Source organism: Meleagris gallopavo, chromosome 11 (assembly GCF_000146605.3).
Source record: "Meleagris gallopavo isolate NT-WF06-2002-E0010 breed Aviagen turkey brand Nicholas breeding stock chromosome 11, Turkey_5.1, whole genome shotgun sequence".
In the NCBI taxonomy this organism is placed as follows: Eukaryota; Metazoa; Chordata; class Aves; order Galliformes; family Phasianidae; genus Meleagris; species Meleagris gallopavo.
Window position 1 is genome coordinate 9,746,658 of NC_015021.2, and position 14,807 is coordinate 9,761,464.

The 14,807-nt window shown below is 54.4% G+C and overlaps 1 protein-coding gene across 3 annotated transcripts; it reads left to right on the top strand.

Moving 5' to 3' along the window:
* Window positions 1-3,395: 3,395 nt before the first annotated feature.
* Window positions 3,396-14,793, top strand: IGF2BP2 (insulin like growth factor 2 mRNA binding protein 2). 3 transcript variants are annotated; one of them, XM_019618887.1, is made up of 15 exons: window positions 3,396-3,623; window positions 3,950-4,001; window positions 4,352-4,415; window positions 5,272-5,541; window positions 9,141-9,275; window positions 9,597-9,719; window positions 9,953-10,088; window positions 10,258-10,386; window positions 11,675-11,695; window positions 12,827-12,895; window positions 13,110-13,226; window positions 13,571-13,645; window positions 13,782-13,913; window positions 13,993-14,106; window positions 14,331-14,793. In XM_019618887.1, the coding sequence occupies exons 1-15, from the start codon at window positions 3,411-3,413 to the stop codon at window positions 14,424-14,426; spliced, it is 1,746 nt and encodes a 581-aa protein (XP_019474432.1). In that variant the 5' UTR covers window positions 3,396-3,410; the 3' UTR covers window positions 14,427-14,793. The 3 variants fall into 3 exon arrangements, with proteins under 3 accessions (XP_019474432.1, XP_010715002.1, XP_019474433.1); XM_010716700.2 differs by lacking the exon at window positions 11,675-11,695; XM_019618888.1 differs by lacking the exons at window positions 11,675-11,695; window positions 12,827-12,895.
* The last annotated feature ends 14 nt before the right edge of the window (window positions 14,794-14,807 follow it).

Sequence of the window (14,807 nt, forward strand, 5' to 3'; positions counted from 1 at the left end):
GGGGGGGTCGGGCAGCAGCAGCACGGGCGCGGGAGGGGGTGTCCCCGTCACTCTCCCCACGTTCTACCCTCGATGAACACCTCTCCTGCCCCGGGTGGGCCGCGGCGCTCCGTTTCCCGACGAGCCCGGAGCGAGCGCCGTGTGTCCCGGAGCGCGGCGCGGCCGGGGGCAGCGCGACATCGCGGCTCCGACCCACGTTTTCCCCACCCGACGTGTGAAGAGACGGCTGCGGGCTGAGCCTCGCGTGTGCCTGCGTGGTTTATGCCTTGGGTTCGGGGGCAGCGACGCTCCGGGGGCGAGCCGCAGCGATGGGTGCTCGCTGCCGCATCCGCACCTCGTTATACCTCAATTCGTGCTTTGCGAGTTGAAAACCGGTGATTGCGCCGTCGGGATGGGTTTGTGTGCGTCTGTGCTGAGTGTCGGTGGGTTAAATAATGTGTTACGAAAGTTTTTTGTTTTTTTTTTTTCATTCTGGGGGAGTATTTGGGAACGCGGGTTGCCGTTTGGAGGCAGCAGGGAAAGGGAGCTCTGCTTGGGGGCACCCGGGGGGTGTGCTGTTGTGTGCTCCTAAGGATGGGCTGAGCATCCCACTGGTGGGGGCAGATGGGAAATAACAGTAATATAGCGACAGCCATAAGAATCGTGATATTAATAGTAATAATAGCAATGATGATAACGTTGGCAGTAGTGGAACACCCGAAGCCCAGGCTGGGCACCGCAGCACAGCCCGTGTCCCAGTGCTCCGGGTGGGGGAACAGCCCCACTGCAGCTCCCACTTCTTGGGGGGGAGCTGGGGGAGCCTTTTCTGCCCCCACCAACACAGAATCGTTTTCAAAGGGTTCTTTCAGGAAAGAATCGATTCCAAAACGAGTTTGTGGCTTCCAGCAGGAATTACTCGGGGTGTTAAACCCCAGAGGCTGTAGGGATGGGGGGGGCTCCATGCTGGGAGTCTCTGGGAACCCCTGAATACCCTTGATCTTTCATTCCATTTTATTCCATTTTATTTTGCTTTATTTTTCCATCCTTTCTGCGCTGCAGCACCTTCTGGAGGGTGGATTATTTTTCCCACTGGTGCAGGGCACAGCTCGGGCTTCATGCCCCCGGCCCCGTATTGCCACTGTCACAGCTTGGCAGTGGCTGCCGTGCTCCTTTGGGGCAGAGCTTTGCGGGCAGAGCCTCGAGCAGCACTACACACGTGCTGAGAGCGGCCAGTGTGCTACCAGCCATAAAACCAGGGCAGAAAAAACTGGATTTTCAGTTCATTTGGGCACGAATAGCTTTGCTCCGGGTTCAAAATGGAATTCAGAGCAAATCAGAGGGAGGTGATGTTGCAGTGGGGTCTCGCATACTGATCCTGGTGTGTTGCTCTCATGTGATGTTCTGTGTTTTTGGTGGTGCAGGACTGACTTAGGCTGCAGAGCCCCGTGTTGTGCCGGTGGGTTCTGCTCCCGCTGCCACTGTCCCTCCCCAGGGCACAGCGTGTGGCCACGTCCACCTCTGGGTTGGGGCTGGGAAAAAACACCGTGGAGGAAAGGGATAACATGGAGGGTGTGTGTTTGTTTTCTTTTTCCTTCTCCCCCCTCCAACCCCCCCCTTAATCTGGAAAAACCGTGGCAGATGGACACCGCAGCGCTCAGCCCCGTGCTTATGCGTGCTGTCACGTGTGTGGGGGGACCTTAATGCCTTCAGAGCGTCAGGAGCAGCCCTGAGCACTGTGCTGGTAGATGTGGGGCAGTGCAGTGATGCCCCTCCCCATGCAAACCCCACATCCGAATGGAAAACCCCGAGCAGGAGGGGGGGAACCAGCAGAGCTCGGTATTTGGGGGCAGTGCAGGTGGGTGTCTCCCTGACTGCCTGTGGCTTTAGCTCTTGATGCCTGCACTTGGTTGGTTGTTTTTTTATTTCTCCTCATGTGTTTGTGATTTGTTTGGGCAAAGCTGTGGGAAACAAGCAGGCTTTGCTCATGTGCCCATGCAAAGGATTTATCCATTCCCCCAAGGGTAGTAGCTCGCAGCTGTGGGGCTGGCAGTGCTTGTCAGGTACTTGTCCGAAAACCATCGTTAGTGATGATGGGTATTACTCTAATTGATTCCTCCCAGCCTGCTGCAGAGCAGGAGGGGTGCAGGTGTACTCATCGTGGGGTCTGCTGTTGAAGTTTGAGGGGGCTTAAATTAGCCTGAGGTGCTCCCAGAGATGGGAATTAATAAAAATAATGATGACCATTAATTAATTAACCCTCAGGTCTGTATCGTGATCCAGCACTGCTTCAAGCAGGGGTCTGATGTACAAACTCTCAGTGGAAGTAACGGTGGGATGGGATGGGGTGTAACTTACTGTAGGGATCCTGTTTTAGCAGGGGGTTGCACTCTATGTTCTCCAGAGGTCCCTTCCAACCTCTACAAGTCTGTGATTCTGTGGGTGGGATGAATGAAGATGAGGTGTGTTGAGGTGTGATGGGGAGGGTGGGATGCTGTGGGACAGGATGAGTGCAGTGGGATGGGATGCAGAAGGATGGGTGGATTGAGACAGGACGGGTGGGGTGAGATGGAATGTGGGGTAAAATGGGATGGGTGGGATGCTGTGGGACAAGGTGAGTGTGATGAGATGAGGTAGAGTACGATGAAGCGGGATGGGAGGTAGGGATGGGTGGATTGTGAAGGATAGGAAGGGTGGGATGCAGTAAAGCTGATAGGATGGGATGTGGGATGGGATGAAGAGGATGGGATGGAATGAATCCTTTTCCTTGCCATGCAAGGACCTTGCAGCTGTGCACACAACCCTGAAATCCCCCTGGTGACAGCTGGGACAGGAGTGTATGGCCACTGGAGGGATCAGGGTTTGGTAATGCCGCAGCAGACGGTGTGTTCTTTGTCTCTGGCTTCCCCCTGTCTTTTAGTGCTCCATTTCTCTTATTGGCAGAGCCCCCTTTGGAGAGACCTGCAGCACAGAGAGGGTCACAAAGAGGGGCTGTGTATTAGTGGTGTTTTGCAAAAGTATTTTGGGAACAGTGACCCAAAGCATCACATCCTCAGCATACCTCCACCTGGAGCTTGTCCCAAGCAAGGGCAAGGCTTTGCAAAACCTCTGGCCACTGGTGGGTCCCCAGAACAGGCTGCAGATTTCCTGCACCAGGCTGAGCGCTCATGCAGCCGTAGGGAAAGGAGGCTTTGTGAGATGCTCTGGGCTGAAAACGGCAGCAAAAATGGGAAAAATAACATCTGTTAAAACGCAGCGGTGAGGTGCAGGCGACCCAGAGGGAGAAGTGCAGGGATGCAGAGCTGTGTGGCAGCGGCGACCTGGGCTGCAGGGCAGGTGTGTGCCTGCATCTTGCACTGCTGTGGTGCGTGGAGGCTGTGCCGAGAGGTTTCCTTGGAAACACATCAGCACTATGGGGATGGAGCTTTCGTGAGATGGCTTCAGGCTCGGCAGGAGGTGGCCGGGGCTGGACTCGGGGCTGTCCCCTGGGGCTCTCTGGGCAGCGGGGTGCTTTGGTGGGGTCTTGCTGTCTCCTTCCCAGAAAGCCCCTGGTATGGCTGCCTGCCCACCACCACAACTCGGGGCTTTCTCTTTGCAGGAGCAGAAAGATCCAGATCCGAAACATCCCCCCGCACCTGCAGTGGGAGGTGAGAAGCACCACGCTTGCTCTGTGCCCCCTCAAAGCACCCATGTGGTCCTCTGTTTACCTTCCAGAAATCCCAGCTGGGAGGTGGGGAGGGCTGGGCTCCTTCCTGTTGCTCTCCTCTGGTCTCTCTGGAGTGATGGGGTGTGGGTGGGTGAAGGTGATAGAACTTTTGGGTAGAGGTGGCTTGGAAATGGCCCTGAGGAGCAGAGGAGTCCTCCTGGAAATGGCTCATCCCAAAACTGACTTTGGAAGGAGGTCGGGGGTGGAGCAGGTTCTGAGCCCGGATGGTTCCTGCCCTGCTCTTCCCACTTGCTGCTCTCTCCCCAGGTGCTGGATGGTCTCTTGGCTCAGTATGGGACAGTGGAGAATGTAGAGCAAGGTAAGGTGGTTCACTGTTTCTGTCGTCGGGCTTAGGGTTTGGATTTTGGGTGGTCCTGTGTGGAGCCAGGAGTTGGGCTCATTGACCCCTTGGGTCCCTTCCCATTCAGGGTACTCCATGATTCCCTGGTTTTCTTCTCAGCGTGGTCCCCGTCTATGCAAAAGCCCCATTGCTGATCCCAGGCACAGCCTATGCTGGAAGGGCCAATCCTAGCAAATGTAAATGTGGTTTTCACAGTGATTAGGAAATGGTTTGCCTTCTTGTGCAAACATGGGGTACCACAGGATGGAGTGGTAGTGCTGGCCATCTCCTGCTGTGCACTCACACTCACTGTCTTGCCTTTCCCCCAGTTAACACAGACACAGAAACTGCAGTTGTCAACGTTACATACGCAACGAAAGAAGAAGCAAAAGTGTAAGTGGCTTCTTTTTTTTTTTCTTTTTTTTTTCCTTTTGTCTGTGTTTTCTTTTTGTTCTGGGAACTTGGTGAAGCACCGTGCATGGGCAGGGGTTTGCACCATCAGCCACATTTGCTTCTTTCCATGAGCCAAAGAGCTGGTGGAGGCTGGTGCATCTCCATGTGATGAGGATAGGTTTTGTCCACATTGCTATGGGACTTTCCATGGAGAGCTGTAGCCCTGCAGCATCTAAGGGAGAGGAGACCTGAGATAGTACCAGCCCCATCGCCCTCCCTGTGGACCTTCCAGGCAAGACAGATCTCCAGCCAACCACATGAATTCCCACAGCAAACCCCAGTTGCATTTCCCAAGCCCTCAGCCTCCTTGGGTTGTTTTTAATCTATAGATCTTTAACCTATAGATCTTCAAATACCTTCAGGTCTGTCCCATGGCCTTGTGCTTGTTCCCTTTGTGCCTTCTCCTGTCCCAAGGCAGCACTCAGCTGTGTCCACTTCCAGTGTCCTCCACACCCCATCTTTCCTACAAACCTGCAATCCCCGTGGGTATCAGGTCATATGAGCGGCCCATCAAGGAATTGTTTTCTAGACTTGCACTGGGAATGTGCTGTGTTACCACCGGTACAACCAGCCTCAGCTGCTGGGAAGGAGGAATACAGAGAAGAAGGTGGGAGAGGTGCTGAAGAACCACGGCGGTGGTGGGAGTCCTACGTGTACCTCTTGGCATCTGGGGACAAGCCAAGTTGGAGACCCAGATTGGCAAAAACTCCACTTCTGCTCCCTGGAGCCATGAGAAGCATCTGACTGACTTCCAGAAGGCATCCCTTCACCATCTCCTTCTCTCCCTGCCTTACAGAGCAATTGAGAAGCTCAGCGGCCATCAGCTTGAGAGCTATTCCTTCAAGGTTTCCTACATCCCGGACGAAGAGGTGAGCTCCCCTCCACCCCCCCAGCGATCCCGCCGCGGGGGCCACGCTTCCAGGGAGCAGGGCTCCTCCCCGGGGGGCTCACAGCCCAAACAGCTCGATTTCCCACTGCGGATGCTGGTGCCCACGCAGTTTGTTGGTGCGATCATAGGAAAGGAGGGCTTGACCATAAAGAACCTAACTAAGCAAACCCAGTCCAAGTAAGTACCTCGAATGGTTTTCTTTCCTTCCGCAGGACTCTGTAGGTTCCCTTGCTTTTGACTGTTGGCAAACGTCGTATTTTTGGGGTGTAGCTTCCTCAGAGGGAGTGAGCCTGACCCGTTGTCACGGAGTCCCATGGGGTCGGCCGGATCAACCCCACATCCCAGATACATCCTTGCTGACCTGGGGGGAGTCTGCTTCCAGCAGGGCTCTCAGAGGGAAACTTGTACTATAAATAGACAGAAATGGAGATTTCAAAGCTTGGTGCTTTACAAAGCAGGAGAGCACTGCCAGCTCCAGTGCAGCCCCAATATGGATGCGCTCACTGCAGTCAGCCAGCCAGCATCACTTGGGTCACAGAACTCTCACCCTGAGAACACGGCTTTGGCTGAGCACTGGGAGAAAATAGGCAAATTTGGGGATAAAATGGGAATCCGAGAGATGGTGACTGTCTTTGCCCATGGGATTTGCTCCTTATTGGTGCTCTATAATGATTAGAGATGTCAGATATTGGTAAATGGGGTGCCGTGCAAGTGTTGCAAGAAGGTTGGGCTTTTTGTAGCAATTTGAAGCCTTTTTTTTTTTTTCCCACAATCTGATGTTTTTATTTTTGAGAAAAAGGAAAAGCAAGAGAAGGACTGTCTTGTTGAAGTTTCCCATGTTTCTCATGTCAGTGTTTACATTGATTGCATGGTTTTCCTGCACGCTTTGTTTCTGTCCAGATTTGTTTGTGTTTAACCCAAAGCTGTCTTCTCCCATGTTCATCATCCTGAACCCGCTGATCCCACAGGACATGAGCCTCCTGTACCAGAACATCCTCCAGGGCGTCCTATTTCTCAGAGAAGCTTTTTGAGGAAATTATTTGAACCTTAATAGTGCATCCGCTTGAGCCGAATTCCTTCCGGCCCCAGCTGGTGCTCAGCTGTCTCTGAAGCATGCTGACCACTGCAGATCTCTGTATTATGGTCTCCAGTGTTTATGCCCCCTGGTCTGCAGAGCAGAGTGGAATAGTGCTTGGCATAGCTCAGGAGGATGCTCTCTTTGCTGATGCTTGCTCCTGCCAGCAGTTAGCAAAGACTGGTGCCCATCCTGCCTGTTCTTATATGAAAAGTTAACCTCCAGCCTGGGTAAGAGAAATGTTTGAAGATTTACGTGCATGCGTCCCTTGGGCTGAACTTGGAGCTCGAGCTCTGCTCATCTTCTTTGCCACCATCCCCTGCTCCCAGAGCTCATGGGCGCTGGGTTTTAGAGGTGTCCTGGTTGACAAAAAGAGGTTTGTATGGAGAGGGGACAGCACTGTAAGGAGGGGAGCGTGGCCACCTCGTAGCTGTGAAGGCACCTGCTGCCCTCCCAGCTGCAACGTGTGCTGCGTTCATGGCAGCCCTTCTTCTCCAGGTGAGTCCCTGAGTGTGTTTGGCAGTGGGTGCGCCCTCACCCTTGCCACCTGAGACTGGAAAGTTTTCCTCTGCAAGCTCTGATTTCTGCCCCAAAACGTTTGCTGCTGTGTGGGCAGTTTCTGCTGCAGAGGTGTAGGCTTCCCATGCCTGCTACCATGTTCAGCAGTGGCCAGAGATGCTTCCTGAGCTCTGGGGACAAAACCAACCCTAGGCTGAGCCATCCTATTCCATGGCCATCCCCTTCTCCATCCTCCCACTGAACTGGACCTGTGCACTATCAGCACTGGGATGTGCTGGGATGCCTGGAGCCCTCTGGTTTTGTGGGGAGGATGTACCTGGATACAGCAGCCTGTTCCTGGTGTCCCATCTCCTCTCAGCAGACTGAACTCATCCTTGCACATCCACATTTGGGGTGGATTGTAGGCCAGCAGGAAACGTGGCCTGTCTTTCTCTTGGATTCTCATTGTTTTGGAGTCTCCATCCAGCTCATTCATGGTTCTCAGCTCCACTTTGATACCAGGGCACAGCCACGTGCCCCATTTCCACAAATCTCAGCTGCCTGTGGAGTCAAGAAGGTGCCCAGCTCCATTCTCTTTGCAGTGGCCACAGGTTCCTCCTTATACCTCCCAACAGTCACACCAAGCTGATGTAACATGGCACCGCCATGCTGAAGCACGGACCTGTTGTCTCCTCTGCTGGAACTTTGTGATCCTTTTCCCAACCCATCTGTATCACAGGGTGGCAGGGGATGTCCCCGTGCTTGCTGAGCATTGCCTCGGGCCTCTGAAGGAACAAGTCTTCCAAGTCAACCTGATGGAGCTCCGCAGCCTGGGGCAGCTTGGAAGGTGTCACGTGTGAGTGACAGCAAGCAGCTTGGTCACTGTGTGCCATAGACACAACTGAAGCAGAGATGAAATCAACCAGTGCTTCTTTGTAAGGTCCAAGCAGAACCCGTGTCCTACCTGAGCAGTTCTAGCCAGAGCTGTAGATCTGCTGGAGCGACGCAGCCCTCCAAGCCACCAGACTCTGCTTTTCCTCTTCAGTGCTTGGCTCAGACCACCCCCAGGTTCGTTTCAAAGCTGCTGTAGTTCAGACCTTTAGCTAAGGGAAGGCTTGCCCAGCTGCTCCCCCTCCCTGTAGATGAAGCCTTCGTGGTCCTGTGTCCTGGAGGAGATGACCCACGTGAGCCTGCCGTGACCCCCCCATCACCCAGGCATTGTTCCGAGGGACACTCTTCACACTACAACACTTGGCCTTGCTTGCTATGCAGCACCCACAAAGAGTCCTGGTTGGGACGTGGACCTCATAGAAAAGCAAGAACTTGGCTGTTGCCCGCCAGTGCCACGATGGAGCTGAACCTGTGACGCTGGTGACGTTTGCTTAACAGCGACTATGGCATCTTCCAAGGAGGTCGAGGCTGGCTGCAAGATGGTGGCCACACAGCCAACAAGATGGCTGCACCGAGTTGCCCTCTGGGGGGACAACGATGCGGTGGAAAAGGAGGAAAGCTGTTCTTCAAGACGTGTGGTTCGTGCCCGGGAATCTCCTACCCTGCTTTCCTCTCTCCTCTCTCTCAGGGCCCTTGCCAGGCACGGTGAGGCCCGTGCCTCCTTCCTGCCACCTGCCGAGGGAGGAGCGAGGAGATAGAGCACGGGCTCGGCCAGTGCGCAGGGGAAAGCTTTCTGGTCTCACATGGAAGGGCGTGAGTACAAGAGCTGTTGTTAACGTGCACGTGTGACTCCAGGCTGTGGAAACCACGGGTAAGTCGTCCCTCTGTCCTGGAGGACGTGGCGGTACTGCACAGCCTCAGGTATTGTGCAGAGAGATTGAAGTTGGCCAGAAGGCTCTGAGCCGATCCCTGCTCCAGCAGGATGAGCCACAGGGACAGAGCTGGCTGCTGAGGGTTCTGTCCAGCAGAGATCTGTTCAACCCCATCTCGGCGTGGTGTTGGATAGGGGTTGACATCCCGCTGTTCCCAGGCAGATGGCAGAGGCACATGCAGGCCAGATGCGATCTAATCAGCGGAAGCAAAACACTGCTTCCAAGGGGCAGTAGATGTTACATCAGCTTTGCCCAAAGACGGATCAGATGTTGAAATGAGCCTGTTTGTGTTTAGCAAGCTGAATGCTGTACACTCAGATACCTTCTTGCAACACCAGCCTCGTCTCAGGGCCTTCTCTCTGCTGGTTGTTTCGCCGTAGGGTTGACATCCATCGGAAGGAGAATGCTGGCGCTGCCGAGAAGCCCATCACCATCCATGCCACACCAGAAGGCTGCTCCGAGGCGTGCCGCATGATTCTCGATATCATGCAGAAGGAAGCCGATGAAACCAAATCGTAAGTGCCCCCGGCTGAGGCATGTCATGTCAGCGGGTTTGCTGGGTGGTGCCATGGGGTCCAGAAGCTCAGGTTGCTCTAGAGGGTGTGAACTCGGGGAGTTCCCTTCTAGCTGAAACTATTCTACGATTCTAAACCACGTGAAACACAGGAATGCCATCAGGTTTGAGACGTCCCCAAGCTCCTCTTCCCCAGAAGCTGGGAAAGCAGTGGGATACAGTGGTGTTCTGTTCCTTCCGTGAATTGCTGCTGCCATTTGCTGGAGAACAGTCTCTGGGTCAACTGGTCCTTGAGACTTTGTTTTTTTTTTTCATATTTCAGAGCAGAAGAGATCCCCTTGAAAATCCTAGCACATAACAGCCTGGTGGGGAGGCTGATAGGCAAGGAGGGCCGCAACCTGAAGAAGATCGAGCAGGACACCGGCACGAAGATCACCATTTCGCCGTAAGTGCTGGGTGATGCTGGCAGTTCCCCACCATCCAGCACACCACTGAACCATGCAGCCACGTCCTCCTTTGTATGTTCCTCATCGAGGATGGGTGGTGGTCCTGGGGAAGAGCATCACATCTGGCTCTGTGCTGTCCAGAGGGCGATCCTTATTCTCTGCTTTGATAACTCTCCTTTCTTTTTGGCACGAAATGTAACAGCATCTCCTGTTCTGTCTGAATGTGGGCTAGTTTGCAGGATTTAACTATTTATAACCCTGAGAGGACCATCACGGTGAAGGGCAGCACAGAGGCATGCTCCAATGCTGAAGTGGAGATCATGAAGAAGCTGCGAGAGGCTTATGAGAACGACATTGTGGCTGTCAATGTAAGTTCCCAGCCCACCCCTCTGACATACCACTGCTTCAGAGCCACTGCTGAGGCAACCAGAAAAAAATGGAGCTGTGGGGGACAATCTGTTGTGGACAGGGCCGTGCTATTTGGCAAAAAGCCTCAAAAGCCCACTCAACCATCTCTGTGTGTCTTTACATTTCTAGCAACAGGCCAACCTGATCCCAGGACTGAACCTTAGCGCTTTGGGGATCTTCTCGACAGGGCTGTCCATGCTCCCATCCTCAGTGGGGGCTCGAGGCGCTGCCGCAGCTGCCCCTTACCACCCTTTTGCAGTAAGTGCATGAGAATCTGGGGTGCGGGTGTTAATTTGTGAGAGCCTTCGTAGCTCTTGGAGTTGGGTTGACGCTGTAGCTGTGGGCGGAATGGCACAGGGAGCCTTGAGCAAGAGCTCCAGCTCTTGGCTGGTTTGGGAAGATGCTCACTCCTAGGCTGGGAGGAGGTGAATGCCTTTGGCTTGTCCCACTTTGGGTTTCGCTCCCTGGGTAGGCATGCTGGTGTTGCGCTGTGCTCAGTCTCACTTCTGCCTAGGACTTGCCATGTCTTGAAGGTGGTTTCTTTGCTTTTTACCCACACTATCTGCATCCCGTGCGTCATGGCCAGGTGGTGCCCTGCTGATGTGGGCACACCATCTCAGAGGGGCTGAACTGTGGCAGGACCTGCGGGCATTGCTGCCAGCATGCTGAGCATGGCTGGGATGGGGAGGAGCAGCAGCAGCTCCCCCCACTCACTGACACTCAGAGGGTTGTGATTACTGAGGGTGTATCTTCAGAGAGAAACACCTCTAGAAACTCTTCTTGTTGACATGACACAGGTCCTTCTGATTTTTCCAGAAGTCTTGTAACCGGTAAATGCAGGTACAGCCTTAGGAAGGAGATGTACGTAGATGTGTTTGGGTATGGGCTGTGTTGCCTACTCTAGCAGAAATGCTAAGTCATGGCCTGAAGCAGTGATTGAGCACCTGGTAGGAAGGCAGGACCAACCCAGGGGAGTTCAGGTGCATGCATTGTACCTGAGTGAATGGAAGGGTGGAGCCAGGATCTACCACTTCCCAGACCTCGTTTAAGGGTTGGCAGTGGAGGCAAGGGTATCTCACTGGAGATCCCTGCCTACCTGAGGAATTCCAAAGGTAAGCAGCTTCTTCCTTTCACTTCTGCATCCATCGCTGCTGCGTTTGGGCTTGTCCTCATCTGCTGCAGCCAAAGATTTTGCCACCCTGCTATTATCACTGTGCTTTCCATCACATTATAGCGTTATGCCTACATGTGTCCATGTTGAGCTGCACAGACACACACCAGGACACATGGAAGCCAAAAACCCATGAGGACGGTGGGCAGGGAGGACACTAGGGGCCTGTAGTGGTGATGAACATCCTCTTGTCCCCCAGCATCTGTAGGGCACCCCTAGGGTGACCAAGAGATAGTGTGCAAACCTGCGAAGCCAGTCCAGCTCCCCGTCCGTATCTCTCTGTGTGTTTGCTCAGATGCTTTAAATGCAGGGAGGATGCCTCACTGCGTGTTAATTTACTTTTGTACTGTTTTCTTTTTCTGGCAACGCCAACAGCAGAGTGGCAGGAGGAGAACGGTGAGTGCTGAGCCCATGCTGGGCTTGTGGTGCAGAGAGGCGGCTGAGTGTGACCCTGGGGCTTGTGGCCATGTATGGTGATACCCAGATGAGTCCCTATCCCCTGGGCATTGCTAACTTCAGGGCAAAAGAGCATTGGAGCAGGTTGAAAGCAAAAGGAGCCCCTTCATTCCTTTCCTGCTTTCAGCCTGTGGAGCAGCAGGGGAGTGTCTCAGCATACTTCATGTCTGTGGGGTGCTTGGTCAGTCTGTCTGTCCGTATGTCCCTGAGAGAGGATGGGAAGTACAGGTTGGTGCCTTTGGGAAATGCAGGTTGGAACATCTAATTTGGCAGCAGCATTTCTTGCTTCATGGACTGGAGCAGCTTTCAGTTCTTCCAGGCAGGCTCCTGGGCTCCTTTACCCAAAACCGTGTGTTTCCCAGAGCAAAACAAGGAGCAAGCCGATGTTAAACAGGGAATTGGCTCCCAGGCAGTTCCTTGCCCCCAAGGAACTGGGGCTTGTGTTTCACATGAAATCTTAGAAGTCTTTACAGTTGGAAAAGACATCCAAGATCCCTAGATCCAACCCCAGCTTGCCCCACCGTGCCTACTGACCGCATCCCTCAGTGCCACATCTCCACAGCTCTGGAACACCTCCAGGGATGGTGAGTTCCCCCACCACCCTGGGCAGCTGTGCTGGTGCCTCACCACTCTTTCTAAGAAGAAATTGTTCCTAATATTACATCCATGTCACTGTCAGAGTGGTGATCGTGGTGGCTGGAGCTCAAATCCTGAGCTTTGGAGAAGTGTGTGGGGCGTGAGGAAGGATGCTCATGGTGTGAGGAGGAATAGGGAAGTACTGAGCTCCCCGTGCCCCTGGGGCTGGGCAGGGTGCTGTGGTGCAGGAGATGATGCCTGTGGCTGGAGCACAAGCTTGGTGCAACCTTTGCTTTATCTCCTCTGGCACTGAGAATCATGTCATGAATCCACGACATAAAATAGTCACGGATTCAGTTGTAAGCCAATCTTCACTGAGTACCACTGTTGGTCACAGCATTGTTTTGGTGTTGGTTTGCAGACTGAGGGACATCCCCATGTCCCTGTCACAGGTTTTTGGGGACATCCCTGACTCTGCTCCCTGTCCCCCTGCAGAGCTCCTCGGCGTACCTCTCAGGGCTGTATGGAGCCTCCCCAGTTGGTGCCTTCCCACATCAGCACCCCGTAAGTGCCCCTGTATCCCCATGGATCCCCCTCTGCTGTCCCCAGGGCAGGGATGCAGCTTGGGGCAGCACTTGTCCCCACAGAGTGCCATGCTCCTGCTTGGCAGGCTCTGGCTGGGAATGTTTTGGAGGTCATGTGCCAACCACCTTCAAAATCAGGAGCGAGAAATGGAAAAACGCAGGAGTTAAGGATAAACCTTTGCTCTCCCTGGCAGCTCCCTGAGCAGGAGGTTGTGAACTTGTTCATCCCGACGCAGGCAGTGGGAGCCATCATTGGGAAGAAGGGGCAGCACATCAAGCAGCTGGCACGCTTCGCAGGGGCCTCCATCAAGGTGAGCAGCAGCCTCACATCTGGCTTTCTCCTCCTAGGGGGTGGGAAGGGGCTCCCCCAGAGAGGTAGTGCCCACCGTGGAGTGGTGGTCCTATCCCTGCAGCTCTGTGTGTGGATCCCTGCCGCAACACCCTGATGTTCTCCGGGCACGTGGGTGGCGATGGCTGAGCACCAGAAGTGCCAAGGAGCTGGATCACTCTCTCCTTGGAGGGGAAGGGGGGTTTAGGTAGTGTCTACAAGCCCAGGCATCCCCATGGAGCACGGGGGACAGCACCTCCCACGTGGGTCTTGCCAAAGCAGAGCCTGCTCACACACTCTTGTCCCCCCCCCCCTCCTATTTTGCAGATTGCCCCAGCAGAAGGTCCTGATGCCACTGAGCGGATGGTCATCATCACGGGGCCACCCGAGGCGCAGTTCAAGGTGGGCTCAGTGCTGGGAATGGGAGCACAACTCGGGTATCCCTTGGGTCCCTGGTATGCTGGGGCTGGGGGACACTGCTTGTTGGTGCTGGGATGCAGGCTGCTGTTTTCCTACATTTCACATCACCCCCCCGCAGGCCCAGGGGCGAATATTTGGGAAGCTGAAAGAAGAGAACTTCTTCAACCCGAAAGAAGAGGTGAAGCTTGAAGCCCACATCAAGGTGCCTTCCTTTGCAGCTGGCCGTGTGATAGGCAAAGGTGGCAAAACGGTACGGCAGGCACAGCAGCAGGGCTGGGTCCTCCTGGGTACGGCTACCCCGGCAACACAGGCTCTGCCTTCTGCTGCAGGTGAACGAGCTGCAAAACTTAACGAGCGCAGAGGTCATCGTGCCCCGAGACCAAACCCCAGATGAGAATGAGGAGGTCATCGTTAAGATCATTGGGCATTTCTTTGCCAGCCAGGTGAGGCTTTTGCTGCGTCTTCTCTCACCTCTCCAGGTTCAGCCTTCCAGATGCCCGCTCTACACGAGCATCCTTTTCCTGGTGGCTCTGGGAGGCACTATTGGTGTCTCAGCAGCTCTCCCCAGTGGTGATAGTGCTGAAATTAAAGACAGGCTCCGTCTGGGTAAAGCACACGTTTGGGCACCCTGGGCTCCCCTGACCGCCGCCTCTCGCTTTCTCTCTAGACTGCACAGCGCAAGATCAGGGAAATCGTCCAGCAGGTGAAGCAGCAGGAGCAGAAACACGCTCAGGGAGCCCCTGCCTCGCAGCACAGCAAGTGAGGCTCCCTCCCAGCGCGCCGATGAATGTACCCCTGCCAGCGTGGGCAGGGAGCAACCAAAGAGCACCCCGGGGCACAGGGATGGCGTGGGGACGGCCCCCTGCACCCCGCAGCACCCGGCCTCTCCATCCCACAGCCTCCGCCTGACTCGATTCCTGACGCTATCCCTTTAGTTGGACTAACATAGGCAGAGGGCTTTGGGATTTTGTTGTTTTGTTTGTTTGTTTTTCTAATCGTTTCTATTATTTTCCCCAAATGCCCCGTTTTGCAACCATTCCCTGGCCAGGTGTGGCTGGAGGATCCCATCCGGCACCTGGTGTCCGTGCCGGTCATATATTTTAGAATTAATATATCAATAACAAAACTAATGCTGGTTTTTAAT